This window comes from Lepisosteus platostomus, chromosome 26 (assembly GCF_059453375.1).
Source record: "Lepisosteus platostomus isolate fLepPlt1 chromosome 26, fLepPlt1.hap1, whole genome shotgun sequence".
NCBI classification, from domain to species: Eukaryota; Metazoa; Chordata; class Actinopteri; order Semionotiformes; family Lepisosteidae; genus Lepisosteus; species Lepisosteus platostomus.
Window position 1 is genome coordinate 7,512,503 of NC_142636.1, and position 16,239 is coordinate 7,528,741.

The 16,239-nt window shown below is 51.8% G+C and overlaps 1 protein-coding gene across 4 annotated transcripts in view; it reads right to left on the minus strand.

Moving 5' to 3' along the window:
- Positions 1-15,612, minus strand: part of LOC148639895 (CREB-regulated transcription coactivator 2) — a 30,228-nt gene extending 14,616 nt beyond the window's left edge. For 3 of the 4 annotated variants that reach the window (XR_015930708.1, XR_015930707.1, XM_088621526.1), the window contains exons 1-10: positions 15,410-15,611; positions 10,675-10,776; positions 9,856-9,969; positions 8,800-8,861; positions 8,076-8,150; positions 6,159-6,259; positions 4,663-4,689; positions 3,239-3,321; positions 2,572-2,621; positions 874-1,106 (exon numbers count right to left, since the gene is read on the minus strand). Coding sequence is in view for 2 of the 4 variants with exons in the window: in XM_088621526.1 (XP_088477652.1) it covers positions 874-1,106; positions 2,572-2,621; positions 3,239-3,321; positions 4,663-4,689; positions 6,159-6,259; positions 8,076-8,150; positions 8,800-8,861; positions 9,856-9,969; positions 10,675-10,776; positions 15,410-15,577 (1,015 nt within the window). In the remaining 2 variants the exon portion in view is untranslated. Of the gene's footprint in view, positions 1-873; positions 1,107-2,571; positions 2,622-3,238; positions 3,322-4,662; positions 4,690-6,158; positions 6,260-8,075; positions 8,151-8,799; positions 8,862-9,855; positions 9,970-10,674; positions 10,777-15,409 lie in introns of all 4 variants that reach the window. The other variant, XM_088621527.1, reaches the window with a different exon arrangement.
- Positions 15,613-16,239: the final 627 nt, after the last annotated feature.

Sequence of the window (16,239 nt, forward strand, 5' to 3'; positions counted from 1 at the left end):
ACATGATTATGTCTGTAGATCAAATTTAAAAGCAAGAGTGTCCTGGATTCTCCAAATGGAAACACCCCTTCAGCAGAGCCAGAGGTAGGGGTGGGGTTATCGGAGCTCTTCTGGGTCCTGAGGTGACAGTTTCACCTCTGATTGGCTGGGGTGCCTGCCACGCTGCGGTGATGTCATTGAGGGTTTCCCCGCCCCCTCCAATTGGAGTTGCCTCTCCTGCCAGGCGCTGTGGAGCCTGTCTAAATGCCAACAGCCCTGACAGCTGTCGAAGAGGTGCTCTCTCAAGAGTGGCAGAAAAACGTCAAAAGCCAAACTGGGTGGGTAAACAGCCCACAAATTCCAAATTCAAAGAAATAAAAAAATACACAAAGACTAGTGACGGCATTCCAAATGCAAAAGTGCTAAAAAAGTGGGAAGATTACAGGGGGATTGGATTCAGGTAGTCAAATCCCTGGAAGGCACTTGACCACGTCAAGCCCAAACATACGGGAAGGAGAGGTGGAGACTTTGTTTTTCACGCAGACCGAAAGCAACGCAGGCCCTTACAGGAAACGCCACCATAGCACTGACAGACCAGTGATGAATCAGTTAGCCACAAGCAACCTCAGAGTCACAAAGGGACAAATAGCCTCCTCTGCCTCGCTTCTCAATGGATCTCAGCAAATCAGGTAACCGAATCCAGACACCTACAGCCAATGGCGCAAACAGCTTCCTCTTTCCTAAACACATTTTTAGCTCTTAACGTCCTGCGATTCCCACGCCAGGTTTGTAGGCGTTGGCCCTTCCTCAGATGCTCAGAGGGAACCCGTGGGTGTCGACTTTTAATCATCTGCATCCTCTCCTGTGTGCTTGCTTGGGCTGAAAGACCTTTACCTGGAGAGTGGTAGGCGCCCCCCGGGTTGATGCCCAGCTGGGTGAGGGTGCTGGCCAGGTTGCCCGTGCTGCTGCCCCCGCTCAGGGAGGGGAAGGAGGGCTCCTCGGGGTCCAGCGGGGTGGGCAGCGGGGAGGGGAAGTGCAGGCTGGACAGGTCGGGCAGGGAGCCGCCGGTGTTGAGGGCCGAGGGGATGAGGGGGCCGCTGGCCTGCTGGTCCGGAGAGGGGAAGATGCTGTGTGGGGAGAGAGAGGCGGAGATCTGAGCAGATCTCAGGTGGACACAGGTGGAAAAAGGGGTGTGTGAAAGGTCCCCGAAACCCTACACCCTAAACTGGTACCATGGCTTTACATATAACATAACATGACATCACTTTATTGGCCCTATACAATTTCTTGCATGAGGAATGTGTCTTTTCTCAGACCCCAGCTTGCTCTCCATGAGACACACAGACAGGGAGAGAGAAGCTGGGGGTCAGAGCGCAGGGTCAGACATTTATACGGCACCCCTGGAGCAGTTGGGGTGAAGGGTCTTGCTCAGGGGCCCAACGGAGTAGGATTCCTCTGCCGGCTGCGGGATTTGAACCGGCAACCTTCCAGCCACAGGCGCAGATCCTGAGCCACAGAACCATTAACCCCCAGTTATAGATCCCTGCATCCTACCTGCTGTTTACTGCACTTTGTTGAATTATAAACTCAGGCTATAAACAGCAGGGAACTGTGGAACTGCATCTGATGCCAGACCGGTCCCGGATGTCGTACTGGTCCCTGCTGGAGTGCCAAGAAACACCACTCCTCAGCTTCCAGCCAGTTGCCGTGACTACACGTTCAGGCTAGAAGTGCTTTCCACCTGTGCTCTGAGCCTAAGCTCCTCTCTCTCCCTCGTCCTCTTGGTCCATGCGCTGTGTTGCGCCCTGGATGCTCGACCCTCTCCTGGCTCTGACCTCATCTCCTGGCTTTCCCCCTTGTGCTCTGGGCTGTGACCAGCTCGGCTACGCTTCGTTTCTGACCGTCGTTCCTGCTCGTCTCCTCCGCAACTTGGGATCTTCCCCCGACCCAGGAACCCAGTGCTCTAAGTCACTGACGGCAATGCTCAACCCTTGCATAACCACCTTCTTATCAAAATGAGTCCCTGTAGACTTTCCTCATTTAACCCTGTGAAAATGCCGGCACTCAGACAGGCTTTACAATGGTCTACAAGCCACATGCCCACAGCTCAGCCACAGACAACACAGCAGAAGACGGGGGGAGAGGACATCTGAAGAGAAGAACGAGAGAGGCAAAGACAGAAGCCCAGAGATGGTAGGAACGAGAGAGAGCGAGAGAAACAAGGAACGGAGACCGAGGGTGAATCCGGTGGATCGTGGGATCACGATGGAGACACCAGATGCTGCATCTGTACAGACCCAAACTTAGCCAGAAGGACTGAAAGGAATGAAAACATCTATAGAGCTAAAAAACAAGGATTCAGACTGCTGGTCGGCTGACTGGAAACACAAACTCCTACTTCCTAACACTCTCAACAGATGTTCCTAAGACTCCTCTCATGGATCATCCAGTCACAAGAATTTCTAAGAGCTGTCAAATCACTGGAGCTTAACTTCCAATGTTTACTCCTCTTGAATCAATCAGGACCTCCGACTGTCAGAAACGGGAGAGTGTCAGTGTGAAATGACTCCTTGAAGAGACCGGTGTACTTACTTGATTCCCGGAACCTCGCAAGATTTCGGCCGAGAGGACAGCATTGGTACCTAGGAGGCACAGAGGAGAGAAGTGCTGAAAGGCTTCCAGTGGCTCCAGTGTAGGACAGCCCTGCGGTTCACATGTCCCACGGTCCACTGGTGCGGCGCTGGAAGCAAGGCCTGGGTCACGAGATGGAGGACTGGGGCAGGCCTGCGAGCTGCAGTTACAGTGGACAGCCACAGCGGGGCGCTACTGAGCAGCTCTGCGAGGAAACTGGGGTTTCAAACAGTTGAATCCTCCCCCTCAAGAGGAATCCAAATCATCATTTACACCTTTTATCTCTGATCTACAAGGGGCCAAGTTTGCACTGTAGCCAAGCACAGAGCGACTGTCAAATACAGTGGATCCACAGCCACAGTGACAGACAGGGGGACAGATTGTCACAGGGGGACATGGAGACATAGGGACAGATAGGGACAGGGGGACACGGAGACAGATAAGGGGACAGAGTGACAGGGGGACAGATTAACACATGGGAACATGGAGACAGAGGGACAGATTGACACAGGGGACATGGAGACAGACAGACAGGGGGACAGACTGACACAGCAGGACATGGAGACAGAGGGACAGGGGGACTGACACACACTGAGGGGAAGAAGCAGCAGACAGGGCTGTTCTCTACCTTCTTGGTGTCCCAGGGCTTCAGTAACTGCTTGCTGTCGTCCAGGATATTCTCCTCGATGGGAGGTACTGGGTAATGGAACACTGCAGGTGGGGGTGGGGGGAGGAGAGAGAAGGAGGGGTCTGGTCAGCTCTGGTCATTACAGGGACATCTGCAGCAGACCCTGTCAGCTGCCTGTAAGATGACTTAACCCCATTCAAACCTTCTGCACCAGAGGTGCTCAATCCTGGTCCAGCAGGGGCGCTGTGTCTGCAGGGTCTCCAGGTCTCTTTAAAGCAGCAGCACCTGAAGAGCTGGGAGCAGCTGTTAAACTGGTCCAGTTGAGATCAATAATGAGTCGATTCAGTCTGGGAAGAGCCCAGCTGGACCGAGAACCTGCAGACACACTCGTCCTTGAAGACAAGGACTGGGGACTCTTGTCCTGTATAATTATACACCACAACAGGATTATAACCTCTTTATACTACCTAAAAGACTAGACTCCCTTTAAATATCCTACAGAATTACCCCCTTTGAGAAATCCCTGAAGAAACTGGTTGTACATTCTGGAAATTTTAAATAAAAGGTGTGATTTGGGCTTTAAAGCTATTTAATGCTGTGGAATAATCATCACAGCCTCTGGAATATTTCAAGGAAAGGTTGGATGAGATCCCTGGATCGATTTTCTATTAACTACCAAATGAGTTGCAATGGGCCAAATTGCCTCCTCTCGACTGTAACCTTACTTATGTTCTTCTCAAATTAGACCACTATCAAAACCCTGTAGGACTGGACCACTTCTTCTCTCTGCTCTCCTCCCCACTGAGAGCTGATGTGTGGGGAGCGTTCTGGCGCATCATCCAGGTGGGGCTGCACACTGGTGGTGGTGGAGGGGATCCCCATTACCTGTAAAGCGCTTTGAGTGGAGTGTCCAGAAAAGCTCTATATAAGTGTAAGCAATTATTCTCCACCTGGATGTGTACATCCATTGTAAAGCCTATACAGAATCAGATCCCCACTTTAAAACTCCTATAGCTCTTTTGACATGTCCTTCATATGGAAGGGACTGGTCTCTGTGGGGGTGGGGCACATCTTCTTATAGGTGGGACATGTCTCAGTGGGGGCGGGGTATGTCTTCACGTGGGTGTGGCATGTCTCTATGGGGGTGGGGCATATATTCATGTGGGTGTGGCATGTCTCTGTTGGGGCGGGTATGTCTTCATGTGGGTGGGGCATGTCTCTTTGGGGGCGGGGTATGTCTTCATATGGGTGGGCAAGCCTTCGTGAGCATGGGGCCTTTAATCTTTGGCCCTTAAGGACTACACTACAAGTACAACAGCTTACTACCCCCCTGTTCAAGAACTGGGGCAACAGAAAGCAAATCACGCTCGGCCAACAATAAATTATGTTAACCCCAGGAAACGAGAACAACAAAACAAACTTACTTTTTCTTCCATCACCTTCAATCAAGCCTACAATTAAAGAGACAAAGAATTAAAAAATGAAATCCTGCAAAATTGAACAAGTTACCTTCATCCTTCAACTAGTTTCTGGGGCTTCAGAGTTGTAGCTCAAGACCTCCATTAACCTTAAAAAGGGAACGGCTATTTTCATATTTCAGGGGTTAGGAAGCATCACCATTGATGAGTGCATTTCAAACCATGATAAAAGTCCAACCTAGACAGTAATTTGTAACACCTCCAATTTACATCACAAAATAGACACAATTCCCAGGGATGTGCAGCATCATGTTCTGCTATTCAGAACGAGGCAACAAGGGGGTGATTTTGCTCTCAATTTTGAGGCAGTTTTGCTCACAAATATTACTTGTTAGCTCTGCATGTAGATTGATCACGCTGGAACATTTCTGCGGTGAAGTGTCTGTTGCAGTACCTGTACTTATTCACTCGTACACTAGTCGTTACAGTGACTAGTGAGCAGGAAGGGCCGCTTCACGTCACAGTCCGTGGGGCTTGACTGTGAGTTTGCAACAAAACGGCAACTTCCAGTATTTTCAGGAAGTTATCGATCTTGTGCTTAATCCAAAATTTGTCATTTGTTTCTATAATGTCAATGAATGTGTTTTGTTATCAAGATTTATTGACAGGCCTGAGAAACTGGGACTGCTGTTTCCTTTTAAACCAGGGGTTCCAGACTGTGGTCCTGGAGGCCTGCAACACTTTGGTTGTCTCTCCAGTTCGGCTGAATTACCCAGCTGAAGGCTTAGCTGAACCAGCAAGCTGACTGACTGGAAGACTGGCAAGTTTGTTTTCTACTCAAATATTCGCCCATTTTATTTATGAAATGCCATAGTTAAAAGGTGGCTTGTTTAAAAGGTGAATACCGTCAAACAGCCCAAATTAAGGGCAATTCGTAAAGATACAGGCAAACTGATCCTTTGGCGGAAATGGTTTCTCAATCAGACCTCTTCCTTTGCAAACGGATCTCAGCGCTTTAGACGTCTGAAGGGGTTGGAAAGTTTTTTAGTTACATTCCTCCTTGAGGTGAATCAAAGCAGGGGAGCACCCTCAGGTTTAACACTACAACTATTCCATAATTAAGATGTCTCGAGCAGCCTAGGTTAGGAATCAAGACTACAAGCAACTGGGCCTCAGGTACGAATGAGAATGCTTATTAAGGGACTGTAATTGGACTGACACACTGTAATTGCTCAACAGTGCCTGTTCACCACTAATAACTACACGTTCCAGCGCGGTTTAGACAGTTCTAATTTATCAGGCAAGTTAAGGACAGGCTGGAGAAAGCTCTGGGGGAAGTTTCTTGACTGCAGCATATCCCATGCAAGGCATTCTAAAGCCAAAGAGTGTTTGAAAAAAGATCTGAATTATACATTCTTGGAGAGAGCCAATAATTAAGGGGTTCTGCATTCTGACAACACAAGAGAGAGGTTTAAGATCTGAACTCCCCCAGCAAAGCTCACCGCTGTGCCTGTTCTGGGGCGCCAGGCCCGGGCCAGAGCCGAAGGCATCTTGCGCATTGGGGTTCATGACGCTGGTGTGGAGCGCAGAGTCCGAGTTTGTCCTGCAAGGAGAGGAGTGGGAGGGAGGTCAGAGGTCAGAGGTTACAAGAAACGTTTCCCTTCTCACTGTCCAGAGATCGCTGGCTGGAACAGCGTGGTTCGACGCCAGGGCGGGCAGCGTCAAAACCATTCTGCTGAGGATCAGTAGCCCCTCATGTCTGGAACAAGCTCATCCACAACCCGCAAACCCCCCCAGTGATGTCCCTCCTGTGCGTCATCGTGGGTTTGAGCCTGGGTCATGTCAGTAGTCGAACAGGACTTGGATTCCTCAAATCGGGCAGGCCTTAGCCGATTGCGGGACTCGTTGGGCAGGAGATCTGCACAATAAAGGGACTCCTGTGGCTTTCCGAGTGCCTGCAAGTGCTGTCAACGAGGGACGCGCCTGCCCTCCAATGAAAACGCTGATCCTCCTCTACGGGGCGGTGCTGCCCGTGACATATTAAAAGCTGATTGGCTTGAAGGTGGCCGGGTGGGCGGAGTCTTCCTTCACTCTCCCCCATGTGCAGATGCGGGTTCATAGCTGCGAGCCGAGATGTGGAAAACACAGGAATGGCAATTGCAAACCACAGGGGTAGTGCAGAAAACGGTAAGTCTAAGGCTAAAAACAACAAAACATTCTTATTCCAGCATGTACCTGTTCAGAAGCTGCAATGAATTAAATCCTGCTCAGTACTCAACAGCCGCAGCCCTGAATTCCCATGCAAATCTACCCTGATTTCAGTCTGTATTGCAGACTTTTCAATGCTGATTCAAACTCAGGGCCATGATTCGGAAGACACATTATTACCCAGCCTCCCAAAACCTAGCATTAAATCAACATGGTAATAACAGCGTGGGGACATGCAGACAAAACATCACAGTGAAATGTTTTGAACACATTTTGCTGCAAATCCGGGGCAATTTCAAGAACAGCACAGAGGGATTTTCCACATCTAAGACGTCGCCTCCTAAGCCTGGGTCTGGAACACCGACACGCAGGGCAGCTCATTTGCAGAGCCTTCAGGATCTCGGGCACATCCAGCTGCTTTGAGAAAGAGGACTGAGGATCAGCTACAGGTGACCAAACAAGCAAGCTGGAATCGAAACAGCCTCTTGTAAACTGGTAAACGCCTGAGAACAAAAACCCTTCAAAAAAATCAATTTACAGGCACAGCAGGGCACACATCTGATGACCCACTTCTTATGTTGCATAATACAGCTGGATAATGCACTAGGAAGGCCTCGTTTAAAACACTGTGCACAGTTTTGGTCACCATATTACAGAAAATATCATGCTGCTGTGGAATAAGGCTGAAGAAGAGCACAAAGACACATTACTGTGCTTAAAGGGGGGTCCTGGTCTGACAGGCTGACGGAACTGAACCTTTTTAGTCTCGTACAGACTATGAGAAGACCCGACAGAAGCCTTCAAAATCTGCAAAGGCACTGACTGTGCACTTTAAAAAAAAAAAAAAAATCAGGCACTTCTTTACACAAATGGTGGCAGGGGTGTGGAACAAGCCGCCCAGCCACGTGGTTGAAGGGGGGGTACTCCCGTTTCTTTCGTGACGTGGCTGCGCGAGAACCCTCAAACAAAGACCTGCCCCGTGTTCTTACGACACGGGCGATCCCTGCGATACAGAAACGAGACAACTTCTGGCAACTTCCAGGGTACTGGGAACCGCCATTCCCAAAGGAGTGGGGAGAAAGCCGACGATCAGATCATCCTCCCCCCACCCCCTTCCTCCCGGTCACCCCACGCACGCACCCACACTTACTGAGCACCAAAGCGAGGGACAAGAATGAGGTCTCTTTAAGGGACATGGCAAAAAGCTTCACCTGTTGAGTGCAGCGGATGGCAGTCGAAAAAACTGTCCCTTGTCCATGAGGAAGTTGGTGGACCAGTTCATGTTCCTTTGTGGGCAACACAAGAAGGCCATTAAACACAACAAAGGGACAAAAAAAAAACCCAACAGGGACGACAGTGAGGCTTGCGAGACAGGGATCGCGCCCAGACAGGGAAGAGCTGGCAATCCATCCCATAATTCCCCGGGGGCTGCGTCATTTACCAGCAGCGTCTAAGCGACTGTTTCCCCGGCTCCCAAGTCTGTCGTCCGCGTTCTCATGTCATTAAAAAGAATTGTGTTTTTGTTCTGGGGAAGAAAGTGAAGAAAAAGCAGGCGGAAGTGAGCAGAGGAGAGGAAACGAACAGGGGGGAGTCCCATCCCAGAGGAAGAAGCCCAAGAGTGTAATGAGAAGAGCAGCAGAGCCCGGGAAGAGAAGAGAAAAAAACCGCCGGCCCCATCGGTTTTTTAACAGAGACCTTTGAGGTTAACGCATAGTTGTGGCGCAAGAAGAAGACTGGGGAGGGCCTATTCGCAGCGAAGAATGAGCCAAGGCATGCCCTTGTCCAAGCCTGCTTATTAGTCTGGCTACTCCGCGGACACTGACGAGAGCCAAGCGACAGAGCTCTGCAGAGGAAAGGGAACGCAGCAGCAGACAGGCACCCTGCGGGACGACCCCTGCCGCCCAGCCGCCCCCGACCTGGGGGTCCTGCAGTTACCTCCTCCAGCTGGCGTCTGGGGGCGGGGACAGGTAGGCGGCGCTGTAGGGCGAGCTGTCGATCTAGTGGAGGCCGTTAAGGCAAAAGCAAAAACAGACAAACCAGGCTGCCTGACTTCACAGGTCAGTTCTGACGTTCACCTTGTCCCTTTCCTAAGCATTTCTTACAAAAAGATGTTAAAGGTGGTGGTAAAGAGGTGTTAAAGGGACCAGTTGGGGGTGCTCACCTTGCGGTCTGTGTGGGTCCTAATGCCCCAGTATAGTGACGGGAACACCATAGTGTAAAAAAGGTTTTTTAAAAAAAAGAGTAGAGATGTTACCCCAGTGTCCTGGCCAAATGTCCCCCTGGCCTTTACCCATCATGGCCTCCTAATAATCCCCCTCTCTGAACTGGCTTCATCACTCTGCTCTCCTCCCCACTGAGAGCTGGTGTGTGGGGAGTGTACTGGCGCCTCATCCAGGTGGGGCTGCACACTGGTGGTGCTGGAGGGGATCCCCATTACCTGTAAAGCGCTTGGAGTGGAGAGTCCAGAAAAGCGCTATATAAGCGGAACGCTCATTAGTCATTAAAAGCATCTGGACCATTCCTGGAAAGTGGCTTAAGGTGACTAATTTCCCCTGTGCCAGTTTAAACAGCACAAGGGAGGGAGATTCTTCCCTTCCACCGAGTGAAAATGACATTGAAACAATTTTTACAGCCCTTCTCTCTTCCCAGACGATTTCCAACACGGCAGCGATGCGGTCCTCCGCAATCAGCCCTGGAATCGTTCTCCACAGGGTGCCGAGCCACGTGATCACAGCCAAGAGCGGCGTCTGTTTTCAGAGAAGGCTGGATCGCTGTCCTGTGCGGGCAACAACCAGAAGAGAGCCCCACACACACGGCTGACAATACGCGTCTCTTTTGATCTAAATGTTCAGCTACAGCCACGTTCAGCAGGAAGAAGGTGTCTGACCGACATTCGCGAAGGAGGTCAGACGGAACAGCATGCTGAGGCCACCAGAGATGAGCCCCCGCCCCCTCCCTCCCTTTCCCCAGGCTGGCGGGTGTGAAGGATACTTGGCGGCGGTAATGGCGCAGGGGTGACATGAACCTCCTGTCCCTCTGCACCCTCTCCACCAGGCCATGGTGCCGCGTGCCGCGGGAGGAGTCCAGAGACGAGAGGAACGGCCCCTGTGAGACGGAGAGAGAGAGAGAAACAGGCCAGGGGTGGACGGGGGTGTCACGAGCAGAACTGGCCGAGCTCAGCCCCCAGCCCGCCGGGCTGACCACCTGCGAGAGGCCCTCGATGCCCACTGTCCACTGACCCCCCACCCAGACAGACTCTCAGCAGATCACATCTCTCGCGTCTCTCCTTCGGCTGCTCTTGTGAAATACGAACCCGCAGATCCAGGACCAGTGTTGGAGAGGATATCCCCGTACATGTGCAGAGGTTCTTTTCGAAGAAGGGCGTTTTTAATTTGAGTATAACGTCAATTCCCCGAAAAATAGCATTTTTTTCCTTAAATGTTGAAATGCAGCTTTTTTTTTTTACATTTAAGACCCTTCCCACGTGCGCACAGTCAGCTTCGATGTTCTCACGGTTCGGATAACTCTCCGATCGCTGTGGGGAGGGCGTGACGCCCTGCCACAACCGGTAAAGCCTCCCAGCTCCAGCTCCAGGGTCGATTTGGGGCGCCGGGGCACCTGTCTGTGTGGAGTTTGCACGTTCTCCCCCGAGATTCTGGGCTCTCCAGTTTCCTCCTGACGAAGACTGGCGGGGTCGTGTCACTGGCTACCGTCACCCACCCCTGCGACATTCCCACCTCACCGATCCCTCCCGCGCTGCGTACGACAGAGGCCGCCAGGATGTGGGAACGCTGTGGCGGCGGGCCCCACCTGGAAATCGCTGGCGCTGCTCCCGATCTGGTTGACGTTGGGCAGGGAGCCTCCGTAGTACGGGCCCTGGGTGCGAGCGACGCGTGCCTTCTGAGCCTGGAGCTGGAGAGAGAGGAGGAGAGACAGGGAGCCCGTCAGAAAGCCATGTCCCAGATTCGATGAGACACCCTCAACTGATCAAGATCATCTGGGCTGCCCACAATCCATCCAGAATCCACCCCAAGACACATGTTCACATTCCAGGATACTAAAGCAGTTTTCCCAGACCAGACTTGTCATTAACCCCCTAATCAGCACACCTTCAGTTTCACTGCCTGCTGCCTCTGAACTTACGCTACACCAGATTTCCATTGCTCTGTGGAAAAGAATTGCTCCCTAGTAAAATAAATCAATTTAACGCTAAAGTACCGTTCTATTCCTCTTCACAGGCACGTGAGGTATGCCTTAGATTTCGGGAGATTAGACTAGTTTAATGCCTCACATATTGGGATATCACCTGAGGTACTAAATGGGCTTCAATTAGTCCAGAATGGGGAGGCAGGGCAGCACAGTCATTAGCACTGCTGCCTCACAGCACTGGAACCTCAATGACAGACCTGGGGTGCTGTCTGTGTGGAGTTTGCATGTTCTCCCTGTGTTCATGTGGGTTTCCTCCCACAGTCCAAAGACAAGCTGGTGGGTTAATCAGCTTCTGGGGAAACTGGCCCCTGGCTTGAGTGGTGTGTTTGTGTCTACCTGCCCTGTGCTGGACTGGCATCCTGCCCAAGGTGTACCTCTCCTTGCGCCTGCTGCTTGCTGGGATAGGCTCCAGCTACCGGCGACCCCGAATTGGAAGAAGAGGTTAGAAAATGGATGGAACGATGTCCTGGATTCAGTGGCTGGCATGCTAGCTGACATCACTCTGCATCAGCACATAACCCCTGTCCTCTGTGAACTGTACTGGCTACCAGTGAAATTTAAAATGAGTGTCTGAGGGTCCCTTGCACATGCATAAGGTACTGAATGATAAAATTCATAGGATACCTTAATTAAGGACTTATTATATGAGTACATTCTTACTCTTAACCCACGATCTGCTGATTGGGGTCTTCTTACTCTAATCTGTGGAGAACACTGCCCAAGTCCATTACAGTCTCTGCAATTGTGGACATTTTTAAAATTCTCTAAAAGATCTATCTTCTCACCAGAGTTTAATGTATAATTTCAGCATTTTATTATTTTTTTTATTTCTGCAATTTATATCATAAGTGTGCTTTTGTACTGTACTGTGAGCTTCTTGAAAAGCACTCATAAATAAAACTGTATCATCATCACTGGGGCCATACCACTTCAGCCGAGGTGGCAAAGAGGGTAGTGGTGGGTAATTTAATGAAAAACAGAATTTCAAACCGAATAAGCCTCAAATCAGCTCTTCACCTTTCACCCCCATCCCCTAAACAAAACCATACAATTGAGTATTGAGTGTTGAGAAAGGGCAAATTTCAACTTAAAACACACTCACACACCCCCACCCCCAACCAGCACGCATGGGTGGGTCCACAACATGATGTCACGGAATCTCTGAAAATGCAGGATTCTGATTGGCTGGGAGGACTCGGCGACTCCATAATGGCCTGGCCCTGAGTTACTATTACACGGCGGAGTGCTGGGGTGCAGTATCCATGGCGATGGAAAAACACCCCGACACCTTACAATTCGGCCCAAGGCCCCCCACACTTGAGCTGAACGAAGCCCCACAGAGCGAGAAAGAAAGCCAGGAGACTGAATTCAAAATGCAGTGCTACCAAATACCCAACAGCGTGATCGTGTTCTTCAGTGCGCTCCGTGTGAGCCTGCCCCAGGACAGGGAGGAGCCCATGGAGGTGGAAGAGGTGGTCATAAGAGACATCGAGATGGAGGAACCTTCGCCCCCTCCGCTGAAACTGCGTCTCAAATCGAAGCGCAAAAGGAGCTCGCGGATGCACCCGTATTACCGTTAGGGACTGACATCGCCCTCCCTTCTCCCACAGGTCTGCCAGGGGCCTTCACAAGACACCCCCCCCCAGGAGTCTTGGGGGTGCCAGACCCTCTTATTCAGCATCGGCCTCCCCTCGGACGGGGATCGAGCCAGGAGTCTCCCAGTGATGCTTTCGAGAATCACTTCACACCTGAAACTGGAGCAGGTCTGCCAGGGCCCTGGTGATCTCCAGAACGACCTTAGTTTTACTGGGTCTGGGGGGGCTGGGGTACAAGCTTGTGCTGGTCAACAGGTCTCTGCACCCGGTCCGGAAAATGAGTGGACAGCAGACCAGGAACACGACAACACAGCGGACAGAGATGGGCTTAGCTCAAAGTGAAAAGGGGTATTATCAGTCAGGAGGAGGAAATTAGATCTACTAACAAACAAACAGGGAGAGTAACAATTAGAAGGCTCATTTTAATTTAATTTTAATAAAAGGGAAAGAGCCTTTGGTGGGATTAACTGGGAGGATGGGGTCTTTTTTCTAAGAGTTCTCTCTGCGGTGCTCCAGCACTTCTGGAGAAGAGTGGTTCTCCCTCTAAAAAAAAGCCTGAATTTCTTCTCGTCCTCGCGTGTGCACGTCTTAATCTGAATTTCTTAATTTCTGAATAAAACACAAAGTCTTCCAGCCAGCGCTGTGGTCTGTGTGTTTCCTTCTGTCTGCCGGGGCTGGTCAGTGTGATGGCCTGTGTACTCCTGGGGAGCAGGATGCCATGAACCTGTCAGCCAGCCCTCCGGGACAAGAGCTCATGAGGTTAGAGGCCGGAGAAAGTGTCATCCAGAGAAGATCCAGGAGTTGTAAGAGCACGGCGATATCGTTCAGCATCCCACTTCGGCAAAGCAGTGCCATAAAAATATCATCCGCATGTTTTAGCGGTACAACACCTCACTTCTAAGGGGTTTTCAGGGGGAATCTAGCAGGGCTGCCAAGGATGAGGCAAAGAGGACGCTGGGAAGGGACGGCAGAGGGACAGGGGGACTTCTGTACCTGGGGGAAGGGTGCAGAAAAATGTGTTCACAGAAAAAAATCACTTCACTGAGAGACGGATACTGGATAAAGTGATGAAGGATTTAAGGGGGTAGTGGCAGGGGTACTTCACAAAAAATAAATTACCCTGGGTCACAAAGGTAGCTGGGGCCCTGGGATCAATTCCTGAGGTGCTGTCTGGGTGGAGTTTGTATGTTCTCCCCAGGTGTGTGCTGGTTTCCACCTGGTGCTCTGGTTTCCTCCCACTGCCCAAACACATGCCAGTGGGTTAACTGGCTTCTGAGAGAACTGGCCCTGGCGTGAGTGTGCGTCTGCCCTATGATGACCTAGTGTCCTGATCCTGGCATAGCCTGCCTCGAGCCCTGTTGCTTGCTGGGATAGACTCGTGGCTAACCCCGTGACCCTGAAATTCAAGGAAGCGGTTCGAAAATGGGCGGATGACAACATCACTGAGACTGCTGCTACTTTCTTTTCTCCAAGACGGCAGCACGGAGCAGTTTTTAGGGCCCTGGACAGGAAGGTCACGGGTTCGAATCCCAGCTGGGATGATGTATGTGGAATTCTGTAGCCGGGAGCAATTCCTCTTTAATGACCTACAGTACTCAGTCAAATAAAGAAATAAAAAATAGACCAGGCGTGCAGATGGTAATCTTTCTTCTTAAGGACGCGAAATGAAACGCCTTTTTGTCGCTCCCTGCCCACACGTACAGGTCACGGCAACAGCTACCTCCGGCGAGGCGACAGCGCCGTCTTTCCTCGAAGAAAACGCCGGCGTCCCGCTGCCCTGCGGTTTTCCTGCTTGTTTCATTCGTTGGTCGGACAAAAAAAAAACAACAACAACAACAAAAACCAACGCCGAAAGGCACACAGATGAAGACTGAAAATCGCAGCGCCGACCCGAAACGCCAAACGCGCCGGACAGCAGCAACGCGACCAGTCAGCTCCACCGCCCGCGGCGGAGAGTTCACTCCAGGTAGACCTGAAGGGGGCGCCCCGAAAGCGATAAAGTACGTATTCCGATTTTCTTTCTTTTTTTTTTTAAGAAACATGTTCAGTTTTTTTGAATGAGCTCCTGCCAGTTTCGCCGAGGGGGGGGTGGTACCCCGGGACCCAGGTCGTCTGCGACTCTACTCCACTCGCCGAGACCCCCCTTCCGAACCGCAGCCGAACTGGGCGCCACGACCCGGGCCGGACCGGCTCGTCAGAGCATCCCGCCGTCACCAGCCTCGCCTGTCGCCCCCGGGGGTCCTCCTGGGAGAGTCAGAGGGGGCCCCCCACCTCCCACCACCCAAAAACAAACAAAAAAAAGGGCAAACGGGAACTTGTCACTCGCGACCCGCTCTCCCACCCCCACGCACCCAACTCAGCGCGCATCCCCGCCAGTCCGGTCCTGGAAAACTCGACTCCTGACGACCGCACAGCCCCCGGAGGGTGCCGGGGAGAGGGGTGCCCGTGTCCCCGGAGCGGGGTGCCCCTGCTCTGCCCGTGCCCCGGAGCTGGGCAAACGGCACAGGCGCGCCGCCTGCGCCCCGTGTGGGGCGGCTGTGCCGTCCCTCCTCCCTCCTCCCTCCGGACGCGCCAGCCTGCTCAAATTAGGGGCTGGTCGCCGTCAGGAGACAGCCCGGGGGGTGATGGCCGCGCTGCCGGCTAGCCCGGGGCCCCTGCATCTCGGATACCCCGAGAGGGGCCTGCCCTCCCCCGGGATGTGTCTCTCTCTCTCTCTGCTGCCTCCCTGACTCCAGACTCACCCGGGTCGAAGAGATGTCCATCATGACCTCCTGGAAGGCAGCGGTCTCCTCGGCCTGTCGCTGAGTGTGGAGGGCAATCTTTTCGCTAAACTTTCGCGGGTTGGAGGCCCCGGAACCGGCGCCCGAACCGGGTCCGGGTCCGCAGCCACCCGCACCCGCCGCAGACATCTTTACTTCAGTGAAAGCAATCTGGGAGGAGGGCAAGCGGGGAGGGGCGGAGGGAGGAGGGGGGAATCCCTGGAAACCTGCCACCGGGCCTTGTGGGATGTGTAGTTTTGATGGCGGAGGTGGCCGCTTTCGCTGAAAGGGGAGGCGCGCGTTGGCGGAACTACAACTCCCATGCTCGCTCTGTGCGGGGGCGCGCAAACGTAGGAAAACATTGTCGTGCGACATGGGAGATGTAGTTTATTTACATGCGCGGTGACGTACAGAAGGAGTGGATGTTGATACACTAGCTGTGAATTCTTCCGGGTGCATTCCTGCAAGAAAACTTTGAAGTTTCTGTCCAAGATTGACAGAGTAACAATAATTGTAGTACGGAAGAAGAGGCAGACTTAAAATACATCAACGCGGTACACTGAAAATAAACCTTAACTCGAGTCATTCCAGTTAAACTGCCAGCCTTTATCTTAAAAAAAAAATTAAACCATGTAGGTAAAAAAAAAGCGATATTTAATTAACGTCACCGTAGCATGGAGTGTTTAATAACATCCTGAAGCTTTTCAAATTGTATCAATAATTCATATGATTTGCCAGTTGTAATATTTGTGGAAAGTTTGCAATACGTCCTCGAAAGAAAGTTGATTAGCTGTCCATCAAAAACGTTCAAG